The sequence below is a fragment of the Typopeltis vanoorti genome, chromosome 22, assembly GCF_054136105.1.
Source record: "Typopeltis vanoorti isolate ZY-2024b chromosome 22, IOZ_Tvanoo_1.0, whole genome shotgun sequence".
Lineage (NCBI taxonomy): Eukaryota > Metazoa > Arthropoda > Arachnida > Uropygi > Thelyphonidae > Typopeltis > Typopeltis vanoorti.
Genome location: NC_143570.1, coordinates 35,186,060 through 35,204,756, shown reverse-complemented (window position 1 = coordinate 35,204,756; position 18,697 = coordinate 35,186,060). Strand labels below are relative to the sequence as shown.

Sequence of the window (18,697 nt, the reverse complement as noted above, 5' to 3'; positions counted from 1 at the left end):
CATCCAGAAGTTTGGGAAACACTGCTCTAGAGTATCTCTTTAACAGGAAGTATTTTATTAAGTGGTCATAATCCAAGAATTACATAAAATCACTGACAAATTCAGTCAACATCATCCAAGGGAAGAAGTCTGCAGAATTCCTATTTCCTGTATAAAAAGACATTTCTAAGTGTGAAGTAAAGATTTTGAAGAAATACCACTCAGTGCCACCTTTGAACCCATTAAACAATCCAAAATCTTTTATTTCCTCGTAAAGACAAACTGCCGCCAATGTTGCTACCCAGTGGTTACCAAGTTCCATATTCCTGCAATTTATCTTATTTTAGTCAAATGGGAAGGTCAGTTAAAAAAAAATGTATTTCATACATCAGAGTCATATTCAGCTTATCAAATCTCATAAATCCAGTCCATCTCAACCCTTAACTGACACCATAAGCAATGGGATCCAATGGGATAATACAAATCTCCTGCATAGCTGTACTTAAAAATTTTAATTTTTATTCAAAGAAAATAATGAAGCCTTGATATATCAGCCTAACTTCAATTGTAATGATTGTTTTTCTATTTCAAAAATGTGGGACACTGTTTTCCTCAGTTGTATAAAATTTTAAAAAAAATATATATGCATACATATATCTTTACACTGTTTTATCCTAAATACTATGCTATAAAAGGGTTACACTGTAATATAAGTTTCATTATATTACATTAAAAGATCAGCATAATACACATATTATGCTGATCTTTTGTTTTTAAATTTCTATGACTGTTCTTCAACACACACTGATGGTGTTTTACAATACATAAAATGAAATATTTATTAATTTCATTTATAAATAAATATTCAACTGTAATATACATGTACTGTGTGAACATGTAAGTCCTACAGGTGTTTTTATATAAGAAGGGCTCCAAGGAGATAGGGAGACAGCTGAAAAAATACGGCAGTTGGTAACCAATGATAAATGGCCTATAAAATTGCACATACAAGGACAGTATGAGGAAAAGTGGACTTCCAAGTTTGAGGAACATGCAGAAGTGGAAGAGTGAGATTTTGCAACTTACTGCAAGTGGGGGTAGAACTTGGGAAGACCATCTTTGATTTAGATGTTAGTTCATCTTCAGTTATTGTATGAAAAGAGAGAGAGAGAGAGAGAGAGAGAGAGAGATGACTATTTGTATATGGCTGACTGAAATGAGTCCTCTGTCAATGAATTCTTAAACCAGCTTATGGAATTATACAATTGAAGACAAAGTGTGGGAATACGGTCTTCAAAGTATGAGGAATAAATAAAGCAGAGGAAATGCGATAGAAAGATAAAATGAGTAGGCAGATACAATACAGGTATAAGTGAGATTTTGCAGCTAATAGCGGGTGGAGATTGAATTTTGGGTCTGTAATCGAATCTGTAAGCTGACTAAGGATGGGGTTAGAAAGCACGTGAAGATCCAGGTATTTCTTTTGTAGAATAGGCTACCATTAGATGCTGTGAATGCATCTTTAGTTAATGTATTCAAAGAGAGATAAGTGTTTCTGAGTGTAAGCAATTAAAATGTCCTGTGCTCCCTCAACTTGTCCTGGAACTAATTGGAGGAGTCATAATAAAATAATAATAAGAATAATTAGCCAGCTTATAATGTTATGAACACCTTCATTGAATATTCCTTCAAGTTCAGTGCCTCTTAACTTTAAGTAAAGTAAAAATATTTTTAACATATTTCTTACCATGTTGCAGTTTGGAATAAACCCATACACCATTAGAGAACAACCACTGAATACAGACATGATATGATTAGGGGCTTGAACGATCTTTTTAAATGAATTGTCATAATTTTGCCACTCAACTCTAATGTTGCTTAAAGAAGGTTGGCATGCTCTTTCAATCTGATTCTTTATCTGAAAGAGAAAAATATTTTTCTTAATATCAAAATACATTATGATTCATTCATCTATGTGTGCACACATGTTCAGGTATACAAAACTAGAGCCACATACAATATATAACTAGTACATTGCGGACAATGCATCAAACATACTAAACTGCTGCTGCCTAAATCATTCTCTTGAAACAACACAAATAATCAATGTGCAATGCAATCCACAATACTGTACTGTACTAATATCACAAATAAACAGATGGTAGACCTATGCCATAACAGCATACGTTATGTAAACCTGTTTATAATTATATACAAAGCAGTGTGATCATTATTATTAAAATAAAATCTACGAAGCAGGTTCCAAAAGTGTCTGGCATGATACACAAATTTGCACCAATTTTAAAACACCTTGTGTGACAGACAGCACCATCTATGGAGATTTGAGTACTAGTTTCAACTCTCTACCTGTGTAATTCAGTTGGAGGCACTCATTTGACTAACACATGGCACGCTAAATGCCTGTAATGTTAAGCACTTGGAGAAAGCCATCTTTGTTGAATACTATGCTGTGTAGTTTTTCAACAAAGATGGCTTTCTCCAAGTGCTATCAAACAGCAATTGGTGTTTATGGGGAAGCTTCTCCTTCATATTCCACTGTAAAGGAATGGGCTATACAGTTTAACCTAAGAAGAGAGAGCATCGAAGATGATCCTCGTAATGGTTGGCTGGAAGTGATGACTGAGGAAAATGTCTCTCTGTTGAGGAGGAACTGCTCAATGACAAACAGCTGAAGCTCAAAGAAATCTTTCTATAACAAATGTCTTTCACATCATTCAAGAGAAGCTTCACATGACGAAAGTCAGTGCAAGGTGGGTGCCCCAACAACTACGTGTGACCTGTTCCTGCAAGTTTTTAGAGCTTTGCCAAGGGAATCAGAGAGAGGTGCTAGAATCCATTGTCACCAGGGGTGAAATCATGGTCCTTTATTATGATCCTGTTTCCAAAAGGGAATCCATGGAGTGGTGCAAACCAGGCAAAGCACTGCCGAGAAAAACCAAGGTCACTCAGCCCATCAATAAGATCATGGCAACAATCTTTTGTTGCCATAAATAGTAACATTTTTGGTAAAAGATCAAAAGGAAAACCAAGAACAAGATGGACAGATACCATTAGCAAGATAGCAACATTATATTCCAAACTGGAGAAGTAAGATTTTGGAAAGGCAAGGTTGGAGGCAACAAATCGTGGAAGCCAGGGATCGATTTAGGTGTAGAACTATAAGAGGAAGAAGAGCATATTCTCTACTAGCTTGCGATAACACCAGTTAGGTATTTTGAACTTTTTTCAAACATCAACATAACCACCAATCCATGCACCAATGTTTGATATAAAAGGGTTGGCCGAAACAGATGTTCTAGTTTATCTCAATGTTCTTCCAATCATTTCTTTAAAATCACATCTAAATGGTATGACATGATTGATGTACTATCACATTGAAAGGGACATTAATCTATTCCTTCTTTTAAGGTTACACGGTGGTCAGCCTTCATGGTTAAGTATTTAGGTAAACACAACACACGTGTTAAAATAATTACTTTACTTAATATTAGGAATGTAATATTTGATGTTTCGACCTCTGTATTCAGGTCATCATCAGAAAAATACATAAGTATAAGGAGCAAGCTAAATGCTACTGCACTCTTCTTCTTCTTCTTCTGCAGCTTCTCCCACTTAAGTGGGGTCACTGTTTGTTATGAGTCTCCTCCACACCTTCCTGTCTTGGGCTGTCACCACATCCAAGTTCTTCATCTTCAAGTCCTCTTCTACCAGCTCCCTCCATCTCTTCTTTGGCCACCCATGCTTCCGCCTTCCTTGCACATCCATCTGCATGACCCTTCTTCCCACATATTCATCCTCCCTCCTCATCACATGACCAAACCATCTCAACCTTGCCTCCTGTATTTTCGCTCCTAAGTTCGTAACTTTCACTGTTCCCCTGACATAGTCATTTCTCAGATGATCCTTTCTGGTCACACCGCACATCCACCTAAGCATTCTCATCTCTGCTACTTCCATCCTGCTAATGTTATTTTTCCTCAGGGCCACAGTTTCTATAGCATATGTCATAGCTGGCCTCACTACTGTCCTATAAATTTTGCCTTTCAGATTGATCGGCACCCTCTTATCACATAACACTCCAGCCATCTCTCTCCAGTTCCTCCAACTTGCTTGTATCCTGCATCCCACTTCCTTCTCAGCTCCTCCATCTTCTTCCACTGTCGAACCTAAGTATCTAAAGTCTCTCACCTTCCTGATGACATTTCCTTCCAGCTCCAGGTCTGTCTCCTGGCCACCGCCCACTGCGCAACACATATACTCTGTCTTACTTCTGCTCAGTCTCATACCTCTCTCTTCCAGTACTTTTCTCCATCTTTCCAGTTTAGTTTCCGCTTCTTCTCTTGAATCTACACACAGCAAGATGTCATCTGCATACAACATTGTCCAAGGTGCATCTTCTCTCACCTCCTCTGTTACCACCTCCATCACAATATTAAACAGAAACGGACTTAATGCTGACCCTTGATGCAAGCCAACTGTTACTTGAAAACTTTCTGTCTGTCCCAAACAGGTCCGAACACTTGTCTTCACATTTCTGTACATTTCCTGCACCAACCTGACATATTTCTCCGGCACCTTCTTCTCCCTCAGACACCTCCAGACTTCTTGCCTTGGCACTCTATCGTATGCTTTCTCCAGATCAATAAATACCAGATGTAGCTCCCTTTGTTTCTCTCGATATTTTTCCATCATCTGTCGTAACCCAAAGATAGCATCTGTTGTTGATCTACCAGGCATAAAGCCAAATTGTTCCTTTGCAATCTCCACCTCCTCCCTCAATCTACCATCAAGAACCCTTTCTAGGATCTTCATTGTGTGGGACATCAACTTTATTCCTCTGTAATTTTTACAGTCTTGTGCATCCCCTTTACTCTTGTAGATGGGAACAAGAGTACTCTCCCTCCATTCCTCGGGTATATTTTCCTGTTGGCAAACTTTCATGAACAGGTCCCACAACAGGTCAATTCCCTCTTCCCCCAGTGCCTTCCATGCCTCCACTGGAATTCTGTCGGGGCCCACCGCTTTTCCATTCCTCATCCTCTTCATCGCCTCCCTCACTTCCATTCTACTGATGTTCTGCACCATCCCCTCAGAAGGCTGCCCATCTCCTCTGTGAGTCCTTGCATTTTCCTCATTCAGAAGTCCCTCAAAGTATATTTTCCATCTGTTTCTTATGTCCACATCCCTCCATAATACTCTTCCTTCAGCATCTTTGATCTGCCTCACATGTAAGATGTCCTTAGTTGCTTTATTTCTACATTTCGCAAGTTGGTAAATTTTTCTCTGTCCTTCCTTTGTTTCTAATTGATCATACAGATCTTGATATGCCATGGCCTTCGCCTGTGCCACAACTCTCTTGGCTTCTTGCTTTCTCTCTTTGTACACCTCTCTGTCCTCTTCCACTCTTGACTCATCCCACCTCTGCTTTGCCTTCCTCTTAGCTGTCACTGCCACTTGTACATCATTATTCCACCACCAACCCTCCTTCTGCTCTCTAATCTTTCCAGATATCTCACCAAGCACCTCGATTGCACAGCTAATGCTACTGCACTCTACAAAGGTAAAATGAAATAAAGCTGCTTATTAATCTTTTGTCTAGCCTGACCTCTAGTGGAAATTTAAAAAAGTAATAATATTAAAAGAAATAAAAAATAAAATAAAATAAAGTTTAAAAAAAAAAAAATTAAAAACAGAACTACATTAGACATTTCTAAAGTCCTCTCGTATTGAGATATCTTTTTGGACTTGTTACGGTGATATAGGGACTGCAGATGGGCCCTCCACATTCTTGGAATAATTAGTCCATCATTTTTGTTCACGTTTGAATTGTGTTTTAGCATTTCACAGGTTTCTTTAAATTTTCTCTCAAATCAGGTTTTGGTGAAGTGTAGGGATTTGGTACTTTTCCAGTCAATTCTATGGTATGTTTGGAGAGCATGGTCTGATAGGCCTGTTTTTCCATAATGGAGGTATGTGACGTTTGTGTTTGTCTTTCTTGATTGGGATAGTGCATCCTGTTTCCCCTCTATGCAGGGTAGGTTACATGTACATTGGATCTTGTAAATACCTGGGTGGGCCAGGTGTGGAAGAGGATCTTTGGAAGAACTGAGTAAATTTCTAGGGGAATTTTGTCAGGGATCTAAAGGTAGTCTTGATGTTGTATTTATGCAGTGTTCTGTCTATTTTTTCTGAGATGCCTCTAACATATGGTATGGCTATGAGAATCTTATAATCTTTTTTTGTTTTTAGTGATATTTTTATGGAGGATCTGGTGAATCGTTTTATTATTATAGCAGTTTTTTTACAAATATATGGTTAATGATTTTGAATTCTTGGTTTAGAGTTTTCATTTGAACAAATAGTTAATGCTTTGTGTTTGAGGGTGCTTATGATTCCTAGTTTTTATGTTGGGTGGTGGTATGAATTTTTGTGTATGTACTGGCCTATGTGTGTAGGTTTGCGATAGACCAAGAAGGAGAGAGAGCCTGAGGGAAGATGTGTGATGAGTGTGTCTAGAAAAGGAAGAGAGTTGTTGTTTTTGAAAATGGTGAATTGAATTGGATACGTTTGTGTTGTTTGTTCAGGTGGCTAAAGAATGTATTTAATGTTTCATGGCCATGGGACCAAATGGAGAAAACATCATCAACATATCCGAGCCAGACTTTGGGCTTTAGATTAGCTGAATTTAGAGCTCGTTGCTCAAAGTCTTCCTTGTAAAAGTTAGCTATTGGGGAATAAGTATTACTGATCGAGACATTGTTGGAGAGGGCAGTTATGTCAAAGCTGACTAATAAATCTTGGTCTTTGAGTGTGATGTTTTTAGTTTTGTTTATAAAATGTGTATTCTTTTTTTTTGTAGCAGGGGGAATGACCTACCAACTCCTTGAGTGTGGCAGCTAATTTTTTGGCTAAGTGGTAATTAGGGCTGTCAATTCCTTCAGCTATTGGATGTAGTGGTGTGTTTGTATTGTGTGTTTTTGACAGGCCATAAATTCTAGGAGCACAGGCATAATGAGGTATTTAGTTTTTTGGTTGTTTCTTCTGGCCAAGTGATCACAGATTTAATTAATTCTGTTGTTTTCCTTTTGATGCATTTAGTGGGGTGTAGTTCACCATTTGGTAAGTGTTGTGGTCTGATACCAAATAGTTCATTTTTTCTGGGTATGCTGCTGATCAAGGCATATAGAGACCTTTATCTGCTTTTGTGATTACAATTTCTTTGTTATTTTTTAAGGATTTGACTGCCAGTGTTTCTGTTTTGTTTAGGCTGCAACTTAGTTTATTATTTGTGTTTAATATGTACGATGTTTCCATTCATATTTTGTCAGCTAGATTACAGGGGTGGGATCTTAGACCTCTTTTAATATGATAGATGAAATCTAATTTGTAAACTGATCTCAGTTTACAATGGCATAGTTCAGACCTTTTTCCAGCAGAGAGAGTTGAGGTTGTAGTTTGATTTGTTAATAACTTGTCTTGGTCTGTTGGTGGTTGGTTGCTCCTAGTGATGTTGATTTGTAATTGGCTGTTCCTCTGGATAAGGTGTCCTGATTGTTTGTTGCTTTCTTGTTGTTTTAATACTTGGAACTTCACTACTAGTTTTTCTTTGTTTTCAAGTAATATGTGCTTGGCAATAAGCAGTAATAAGCAACCTTGTTTAATTTTATCTTTGTAGAGTGCAGTAGCATGTAGCTTGCTCCTTACTGTACGCCCACAGATGTGAGACTCTTAAGCAGCACTTCTGCGCATGTCAGAAGAAGAAAAATCCATTCCAATAATAGCGTAATCAATCCATCTTGTGGGATGAATTGTTTATTATTGCATATTGGAAAATTAACTTTTCTTTTATGAACACTGAAGTTTTTAAAGTGGTGACTATTTTGCTTGTGTAACAGTTGGAAAATTTTATGTTTATGCATGTGATTTCGCATGTTGGTAAGGAATTCGTACATCGCCTTATTCATTTCTCCCCTTCAACATGAATTGACTCTTCTTGACACTGAGATAACTGAGGGTCTTGGTTCTATGGTTGGACAGTATGTATTTTTCTGATGATGATCTCAATACAGAGGTCAAAACGTCAAATATTACTTTCCTAATATTAATAATGTTGTGTAGCCTTAAAAGAAAGACTTATCATAACCTGTGGAGATTTGGCCTGCAAGCATTGCAGCAACTACAATAAGATGAAAATATATGTTTCTCTGCTAATTAATCGACTAGCCTTTCTAAAATGATGTAGAGACAGTAACCTAATACCAAACTACATTAAGCTAAAAAAGAAGTTTACTTCAGCTAAAGCGGTACATATTTATGCCCATTTGGAAAAGAATTTGATAAGAGAACAGATCCACAAGGCTCACAAAAACTTAGCAGTTACCCAAGTCAACGTGTTACAACAAAAATTAGAGCTATCTATCTACATTAATCCCGATATTTGGGATATCTTAGACAAGATAACAGATGACTCGGCCAAGCACATATTACTTAAAAACAAAGCAAAACTAGTAGTGAAGCTCCAAGCATTAAAACAACAAGAAAGCAACAGAAAATTGGAATGCCATATCCGGAGGAACAGCCAATTACAAACCAACATATCTAAGAGCCACCAATCACCGACAAGTGAGGTCAGGAACAACCGACTACCAACAGACCACAGCCAAATTATTAACAAATCAAGCTACAACCTCAACTAAGGAGAACTCTCTCTGCTGGAAAAAGGTCTGAACTATGCCATTGCACTGAGATCAGTTCACAAATATTAGATTTCATCTATCATATTGAAATAGGTCTAAGATTCCTCCCCTGTAGCTGACAAAATATGAATGGAAACATCATATATATTAAACACAAATAAAAAACTAAGTTGTAGCCTAAACAAAACAGAAAAACTGGCCATAAAATCCTTAAAAAATAACAAACACATCGTAATTACAAAAGCAGATAAAGTTAATGCTACCGTTGTCCGACATCGGATCGGACAGCACACCTAGAAAAAATAAACCATTTGGTATTAGACCACAACACTTACCAAATGGTGAACTATAACCCCACTAAATACATCAAAAAGAAAATAACAGAATTAATTAAATCCGTGATCACCTGGCCAGAAGAAACAACCAAAAAAGTAATACCTCATTATGTTCGCGCTCCAAGAATTTATGGCCTGCCAAAAATACACAAACAAACAAACCACTGTGTCTGATAGTTGAAGGAATCGAAAGTCCTAATTACCACTTAGCCAAGAAATTAGAGGCCATGCTCAAGGAGTTGGTAGGTCATTCCACCACCCCCCACCCCACCAAAAAAAAAAAAAAAACATTTTATAAACAAAATTAAAAACACCACACTCAACAACCAAGATTTATTAGTCAGCTTTGACATAACTGCCCTCTTCACCAATGTCCTGATCAATGATACTATCATTCTCCTACAGAACATATTTCCACCGACATCACGGCTCTCTTTGCCCATGTACTCCACTCCAGGTATTCCCAATAGCTCACTTTTACATGGAAGACTTTGAGCAACGAGCTCTAAATCTGGCTAACCTAAAGCTCAAAGTCTGGCTCAGATATGCCGATATTTTTACCATTTGACCTCACAGCCATGAAACATTAAATCCATTCCTTAGCCACCTGAACAAACAACACAAACGTATCCAGTTCACCAATGAAATCGAAAACAACAACAACTCTCTTCCTTTTCTAGACACACTCGTCACACGTCTTCCCCTCAGGCTGTCTCTCCTTCTCAGTCCACAGAAATCCTACATACACAGACCAGTACATACACAAAAATTCATACCACCATCCAACATTAAAACTAGGAGTCATAAGCACCTTCAATTAATCTATTCTTCTGACTTAACCATTAATCTATTCATCTGGCTCACAGAGCACTAACTATTTGCTCGAATGAACAAGCTCTAAACCAAGAATTTGAAATCATTAACGATACATTTGTAAAAAATGGCTATAATAAAAAAACAATACACAAGATCCTGCATAAAAAATACCACTAAAACAAAAAAATATTATAAGAATGCCATAGCCATACCATATGTTAGAGGCATCTCAGAAAAAATAGACAGAACACTACATAAATACAAAATCGAGACTACTTTCAGATTATTTTAACACGTGTTGTGTTTCCCTAAATACTTAACCATTAATCTATTCAGAAAAATTTCCATGAGTAGGAAGCATGCATCCAACAAAATTCCGAGAAATTTACTCAGTTCTTCCAAAGATCTTCTTCCACATCTGGCTCACCCAGGTATTTACAAGATCCAACATACATGTAACCTACCTTACATAGAGGAAACAGGATGCACTATCCCAATCAAGAAAGACAAACACAAACGACACATGCCTCCATTATGGAAAAACAGTGAAATGCTAAAACACAATTCAAACTTGAGCAAAAATGGACTAATCATTCAAAGAATGTGGAGAACCCATCTGCAACCCCTATATCATCGGAACAAGTCCAAAAGGATATCTCAATACGAGAGGACTTTAGAAATGTCTAATGTAGTTCTGTTTTTAATTTATTTTTATATATTCTTTTTTTTTAAACTTTATTTTATTTCTTATTTTTTTTATTTCTTTTATTATTATTATTATTTTTATTTCTACTAGATGTCAGGCTGGATAAAAGATTAATAAGCAGCTTTGTTTCATTTTACTTTATAATATTACTTTCCCAATATTAAGTAAAGTAATTATTTTAACACGTGTGTTGTGTTTTCCTAAATACTTAACCATTAATCTATTCAGAAAAACTTCCATGAGTAGGAAGCATGCATCATCTATAAGTATTGCATATTCGCTGGCAGACAGTGAAGAGAAAGGTACAAATCTGCATCAGCAGAAACAACTTCAGACCACCATTAACTCCCTCTAACACCAAACCTTCAGAATTAGTATGGTGTATTTGGACATAAGGCATTATGTAGGAATTATTCTGCAACAGGAAGCAACAAGAAGAATAATCACAGAAAGGGGAAAACTACTGGATGGTGATTAAAGTAAGAGAATGTAGTTGAATTTTTGAATTTTTAAATTTTAATAAGCCCCTTGTCTGTCTATATAACACTGGTTTTCAACACTGTGCAATATCCAGAAGGAGGCAAATGCTAGACCAACTAGAAGAAGAAAGTGTTGAGCAGGAATGGGTGATGTATCACCCATTCCTGCTCAACATATATTTCTGGGGAAAGTGCAGAATAGCTGGCTGTATCCTTGAACTGTTTAATGACACCTGAAATATTCCACTACTCCTGGGGGAGGATGCTAAAGGGTGATACGATGGCAAAACAAAAGTTTGTGAGAGAAATACCTTCATGACTAGGCTCTTTTTACAGTACTCGAACTCACATTACATGCAAAGCTTGGTTTGCTTATTACTGGAATAAAACAATGATGGAAACAAGAATTTTTTTGTTTAGTTTTACTTTCTAACTTAGCAAAAAAAATAAATAAATAAAAAATAAAAAAACTTTTTGCAACTATATCTAGTCAAATTATTAAAGTAATAAATAATAAACCATTTCGCTACTTTTATGGGAAAATAAGAATTCTGTGATTGGTTACTTCTCACATTAAACCCATCCCAATATCATTAACATACAAACTGAACAACAATGGTCCCAACATGGACCCCTGTGGTAACACCACTAGTGACCTTCCTCTTTTTGGGATACTGCACCCCATATACAACTTTCTGATACCTATCTGACAGCCAGTCACTGATCCAACTCAGAAGTCTCTTATCCAGTTCCATCTATTTCAATTTATTTAACAGCTTGTTGTGTGGCAGTTTATCAAAAGCTTTTGCAAAATTCAAGTACACTGCTGTATATGCATCTCCCCTGTCCAAGGTAATACATACATAACTAAGTTAGTGAAACATGATCTCCCCATTAACAAACCCATGCTGATAACCACAGAAAATACTACTGTTATCAACCCATTTTTGTACCATAAAATCTAACCAATTTCTTCAGTATGTACACCGCAACTCCAGATATACAGATTGGACTATAATTTGAAGTTGCTGCCTTATCAGAACCTTTATGCAGTAGAACAATTTTACCCTTTTTCCATTCCCTTAAGATTCAAGGTGATATGTTATCAAATCATATCGCGTTATTGACATCAAGGATATTTATTTCCTCAAATAAATAACCTTGATGTCAATAAGCAGCAGTTACCATTCTACCACTTTCATCCATTACCGTATTTTCCGGTGTATAAGACGCACTTTTTTACTTTAAAAATTCATCTTAAAAATGGGGTGCGTCTTATATAATGAAGGTAAAGATTGTTTCCTCTTTTCAAAGTCATACGCACTCCCTTTTATGTTCCAAGATCTTTGTAGGCAGTTAATGGTGCAATCAAATTGATGCGTGACCTTCACGTTACGTCTAGCGCATCATTGGCTAAGAACGGGGAGTCCCTATTCAAGTTTCATAATATCTTATCCAAGTAATCAGTTACCAAGGTTTATCAGTATTGAGTTGACATGTTGAGATATTTTGTGTTCAGTTTGATATTTCCCCATAGATTTTAGTGATGGAAAAAAACAGGCGACATTCATATTCTTCAAGTTACAAATTGCAGGTTGTAAAATATGTGGAAGAACACGGGAATAGGGAAGCTGAAAGACTCCACCTACAGAAAAAATGATTAGAACTTGGTGTGGTCAGAAGGAGATTTTGTACATTTTGCGTAATGAAAAGCATGTGGAACATGGAAAAATTGCGAAGTGGCCAGAACTAGAGACTGAAGTTTCGAAATGGATGCAAGAAAATCAGCAAAATGGCATTGCCATTTCAACAAAAATGATTCGTACACATGCAGTCAAAGTAGCCTGTGAGCGTAACATTGAAGATTTTAAAGGTGGTGCGTCATGGTGTTATCGTTTCATGAAACGCAGTGGACTTTGTATGCGTGCAAAAACAAAAATCATCCAAAAAATGCCAAAAGAATATGAAGACAAAATTATTTCTTTTCATAAATATGTGATTCAACATCAAAAAATTTACAATTTTGAAATGGTTTAAAGTTTAGGTTTTTTCCAGAAAATTGTATTATTAAATTTCTTGGGTACGTCTTATACACCGGAAAATATGGTAAATAATAAAGTAACACGTAAAAACCACAGTGATATCTTTAATTAGTAAAGAGACAGATATTTCGTACTAAAATTAATAGTAAACCTTCAGCGTCTGTAACAGCAATAGGAATGGAATACAGGCAAAATGTTCAGTGGATCACCCATTAAAATACAATTGTTACAGCATGCTAGGAAATAACAGAAATAGCAAATTTAATCTATTAAGATAAATGGTTTTTTACATAAGATAAAAGTCTCCCGGATCTTTGAGAAAGAGACATACAGTCATTTCTATTTAAATTTGGTCGGTGTAAGATAGTTTCACAACTTTCTTTGAATAAGTGTTCATATTTATAGTCTCAGAGCTTTTGGGTACCGTATATGTTTTGCAATGTTATTTCAATGGAACACTTTGCATACGATGTTCTGCATGATGGATAAATATTTTGTCGTAATTAGGATGATTAAATAGACTTTCAACATAGAAGGTTGAATGAATTAGGTTGCCAATGTAATGTTAATGTGTACAAGGTTGTCCATTTTAGAGTGCAGATATGTAACACTATGTGATGTATTGGTTTGACTGTGCTTAACAGAGACATGAGCTTAAAGGGGCATACTGCTACAAAGAGTGCCCATGACATCTGTAATAGGTATGGCGAAAAAAAAAAAAAAAACATTACTGAACTTCGACATCCTGTTCAGTATATGCACTATGACATATGGCGTTCGGCTGCATGCACATTAATAGAAGAGCATGTGTAGAGTCTATACCATTATATTTAGCTTTAGTAATGGTGCTGATGTTGGAAAAAAAGATGTTTATTGTTCAGCATTATTTTCATTCATACAGAGCTGGTAGAGCAAATGGTCCAAGGTATGAGTAATCCACCATGAACCTTGATTAACTAAGGGATAAAATTGATGAACTAAGAGATAAGGGATAAAATAGAACTAAGGGAACACGATATGTTCAGCAGAGGTCCCACCCCTTGTTCACCAAGGTCACAGAGAACCGTTGCATGTGCTACAAAGCTTGTGTTGAAAGACAAAGTACCCATTTTGAGCATGTCATCTACCATCATTAATGCTTTATTCTACCAAGATTCCACCAACAGTTGTGGATGTACATATCGTAATGTGTAAACGTATTTCTTTGTTAATAAACCTACATTTATTGTTGTAGTCATTCTGTACTGTTTCTTTTGCACCATACTGTTAAGAAGAACACAAACAAGAAAAAATAAGGAGGCAGTATCTGCTGTACAAAGCTTTGATTAGACCACACACAGGCACCACTGTGCACAAATCTGATGAGAGTAGAGTACTCTGGAGAGGATTAAACAAGTAAATAAAAGAATAAGGACTCTGGAATGCTGACTATAAAAAGTTGATGAATCATAAGTTGCAGAAAAGAGGCAATATAAGAGATGTTTAAACATCACTCTTATTATTATTTGCAACGCTTACTGACAGATATTCAATTCCTTCAGTAAATAAGGAATTTTACATGATTCATAAAAAAAGATTACACACAGACTGCTGGGCGAAGAGTAAGAAAAGTAGGCCAACCATGGAAGTTGAAAAAGGTGCAATAAAAAGGAAGTAATGTGCTGGGTTGGACTGAGTTGTTTTGAATTGCCCAACAGAAGACATTATGGCTACTATGAGGCTATGCCTGCCATGCATGCTCTGGCTGGTTTGTCAGTTTTGAATGATGAAAAACTAAAATTACCAGGAAGAAAAACCCTGCTACCTTTGTATAAGACTGTCCAACTGATCCTCAGCTGAAAGTTCTTCGGGTGTGTATACAGGACCCAAACTTAGATCTTTTCAACCAAACTATCTGCAATGATAAAGAACACTATCATTACAGATTGAGCTGCATAGGTTATGAAAGAGAATATTTTTTCAAATGGATAATGGTGAGTGAACGAAATTGCAGGAATATGCTGTGAATGCTAGGAGTACAAACAGTTTAGGTACAATATGAAAGATTTGTTACTAGATAAGCGAAACCTCTCACGATGAGTATTAACTTAATGGAGATCTGTATAATAACAACAATAACAATAAAATAAGGAAAGAAACCTTTTATGTGTAATGTTAATTGTGAATTATAGTAAAGTTTAGGGAATGTATTCTAAATAAATAGAGGATTTTTTAAATATATGTAGCCTTTTCAATTTGTAATGACACAAAGCATACTTTAAAAAGAAAGGCTTGAATTATGGCCAAAACAACTATCACAAGTCCAGTATATGATGTGCTTTAATCCCATGTGTTCTCTGGCAGTTTGCCTGTGTTGAAGGATGAATAACCTACTATCTCCACATAAAATTGGTTAACTCACCTTTCATCATTATTTATTTATTTATTCCTACTTTGTTAATAACTTTCCACTATATGACATTCCTGTTTTTCAATCGATTATTTCAGATTAACTGATTAAATTATCTTACCTTTTTCTCCCAATCATATTTATATAGAGGATCAAAGTATTCAAATACCCCAGCACCCTCATGAGCAAGTCTTCTTAACGTATGCTTGTTTGTTGCCGTTCTGAAATTTTTCAAAAAAAAAACCTGAGAGCACAAACAGTATTATTATGTCTATATTCACTCATTTATAATATTTCAGTATGTATCAGTATAAAACAGTAATAACTTGTAAATATTAAAGCGTGTATTCTATTGTATTAGCAGTAAACTGGGCACTAGCTTTATCAAAAATATATTAAAAAAAATATGTTCACAGCAATTCAGTTAATAGTTTTATTGCATTATAATTATTATTCTGACTATAAAAAATACCATTATATTAAACTCAATCACTAAAAATACTGATCATTCTATAGCATAACTGAAAAGAAAATAATAATCTAACACTACAAGGAAAAAAAAAAAACCACCACCACCTAGCACTATAAGAAACACAATAACCTAACATGAAAATAAACAACACCAAGAAAAACCATAAGAAATGACTGCTTTAGCTTCTATAGGCCTGGAACTATGATGACTGTATAATCAAGCACATGAATGCCATGTGCTTGTGACAATGAGATTGATTAGATTATGCAATAAAGGTTAAACAATTCAGGTCCCAGTAATGAGTCCTGTGGGACTTCACTTGTAACCTTATGCCTTTTTGACACTACTCCCCCATACATAACTCTCTGATACTTATCAGATAGTTAATCCCAAATGCAGTTCACTAGCCTCACATTTAAACACACATGCTGCAGCTTAAATATCCAGCTTATGATATGGTACCCTGTCAAATGCCTTTATAAAATCCAAAAAAAAAAATGGCAGAATATGCCTTTTCCTCATCAACCACTCTTGTCAATTTATTATAAAAGGCAACATATTACTAAAACAATAGAACCTTTTTAACAAATCCATGCTGACTCACAGATAACATTAACTTCATTTGCATAACACTGTAAATAATCCTTCACTAATTTCTTCAAGATCTTAACACCCTCTGATGAAATACAAACTGGTCTACAGTTTGATACTTCCCATCTGCTACCAGCCGTATGCAATGACTCTAACTTACCCTCCTTTCATTCCTTGGGTACCTTTTCCATGGCCAGACTTTCACTGAAAAGCCAGTTCAATGGAATTGTCAGTTCTTTAGGCACATTATCTCAAAATTCCATCCAGTCATATTGCTTTATTGACATCCAGAGTAATCAGTATTTGAAACACAATCTCTTCTTGCACTTCTAAACATTGAACCTGTCCCATCCCTCTAGTATTAAAACCTACTTCACCAGGACGAAATACCCCAATAAAGTGTTCATTGAACAACTCCACTATGTCCTCTATCAGTCACTCTTTTCCCATTTCTTCCAACAGCATTCTTCCGCAATCATTTCTCTTCCTACTGGCCACACAGTAAAAAAAATTCCTTAGACTTTTCTTTGGATCTCAGAGACAATCTCTTCTCATGTCCAGTTTTGTCTTCTTTACCATACTGGTCAATCTCCAGCCTTATATTCTTCATGCATCTTCTCTCCATCCCTCTCATATGCTGCTAACAAATATTCCTTCACAATTTCCCAAGCACTAATGATATCTCACCTTTCCAATTCTGCCATCCATGGAACTGACCCAAGTTGATATCTAAGACTATTATACTCACCTACCTTATAATTCCACATACATTCCTTTCTCTTTGATACTCCTGCATGACTATTCATCTACTAAGTCAACACCACATGGTCACTCTCTCCAACTGGGGGCAGAGATGCAATCACAGTTATAATCAGCTCTTCTGATGCTGTGATCAAATCTAAAATTCTTGAACCTTGTGTTCCTTCTACTACATGTCGCTTAAGACATTTGTCCATCAGAAATTCTAGAAATTCTCATTCCCTTATTACTACATGCAGTTTCTGCTTTCCAATTTATACTGAAATAGTTAAAATCTCCATAAGAATCATTCTTCTTACACTTGCCAAGCTCAATTACCTAAACAGCTCTTGCTCTTCATCCTCTATGTGCTCCCCAGCTTGTAGCAATACCCCACTAAATATCCTGTCCTGCCTTTACCTCATATCATATGCTTTCAAAACCAGTAGTGTAATTGCACTCCAAATCCTACACTCTGAGAGGGCATAAGAAGTGCTCCACCACCTCGTTTTTCCTTCCTATCCTGTCAAAAAATGCTATGCCTGCTACTTCTATTCCTGTCAGTATATATCATCTTCTATCAACCACATCTCAGAGATCTCAATAATCTTCAGTCAGGCTGATGCTATCAGTGCCACCAATTCATCTCCTTCATTCTGGTTACTCCTGTCATCAGTATAAAGAATCAAAGCATTGTAGTTGTTTGTATACCTATCATTATCCCCTCCAGACTCCACTGGATTCAGCATTATCAATGCAGTCCACCTTTTCCCCAGGCATCTAATCTCACAAGAGGCAACCCCCTGCTATCATCCTCCCCAATAATTTTAGTTTCTCTGCATTGACACACTGACTTGCTCAGAGAACAGCATTCTCTCCAGATGCCTACGTCCTCCCTCATTCAAATGCCAGCCATCTCTTGCATACAGCTCCTCTCTTCCTCAAATACCCTTCAAGCATTCATGTATTCCAAGCCTCTCAACACATTCTGGTTATTATACTATTCATTATTGATGTCTTCTCCACAGCTCTGCATTATTATACCTGGGCAACAGACACATTATCTTCCCTCTCTCAGTCTTCTTCCATACAACCTCAAGCATGAACCTAAGAGCTCTTGCCACCTGATTCATACACTGCCTCTGAAGTCATTCCTGATCACCATCACAATTATCTCACCCCCCCCTTTCACTTTGCTTAATTGCCATAGTTACACTATCAATTCTTCCACCAAGCAAGCACTCCAGGCATTCTATCTTGCACATCATGAATCATTGAGTCTCCATACATCACACCTCTTACCACTCTGTTTCTTCCTTGCTCACCTGCATCTCTCACCCTCTCTTCTTTCTTTGTTCTGCCACTTACTTGTTATTTCTCTATCCCTGGTACCTGCACTGTCTCACCTTTCTCTTATTCCCTCTCTTTCACCG

At 36.5% G+C, this 18,697-nt stretch overlaps 1 protein-coding gene across 7 annotated transcripts in view; it reads right to left on the bottom strand.

Moving 5' to 3' along the window:
- LOC150094297 (protein mono-ADP-ribosyltransferase PARP4-like) overlaps positions 1–18,697 on the bottom strand; it is an 879,331-nt gene that overhangs the window by 332,073 nt on the left and 528,561 nt on the right. For all 7 annotated transcript variants that reach the window (XM_090411811.1, XM_090411815.1, XM_090411816.1 and 4 more), the window contains exons 20-21: positions 15,585–15,684; positions 1,727–1,897 (exon numbers count right to left, since the gene is read on the bottom strand). In XM_090411811.1, the coding sequence (XP_090267937.1) occupies positions 1,727–1,897; positions 15,585–15,684 (271 nt within the window). The remainder of the gene's footprint in view (positions 1–1,726; positions 1,898–15,584; positions 15,685–18,697) is intronic.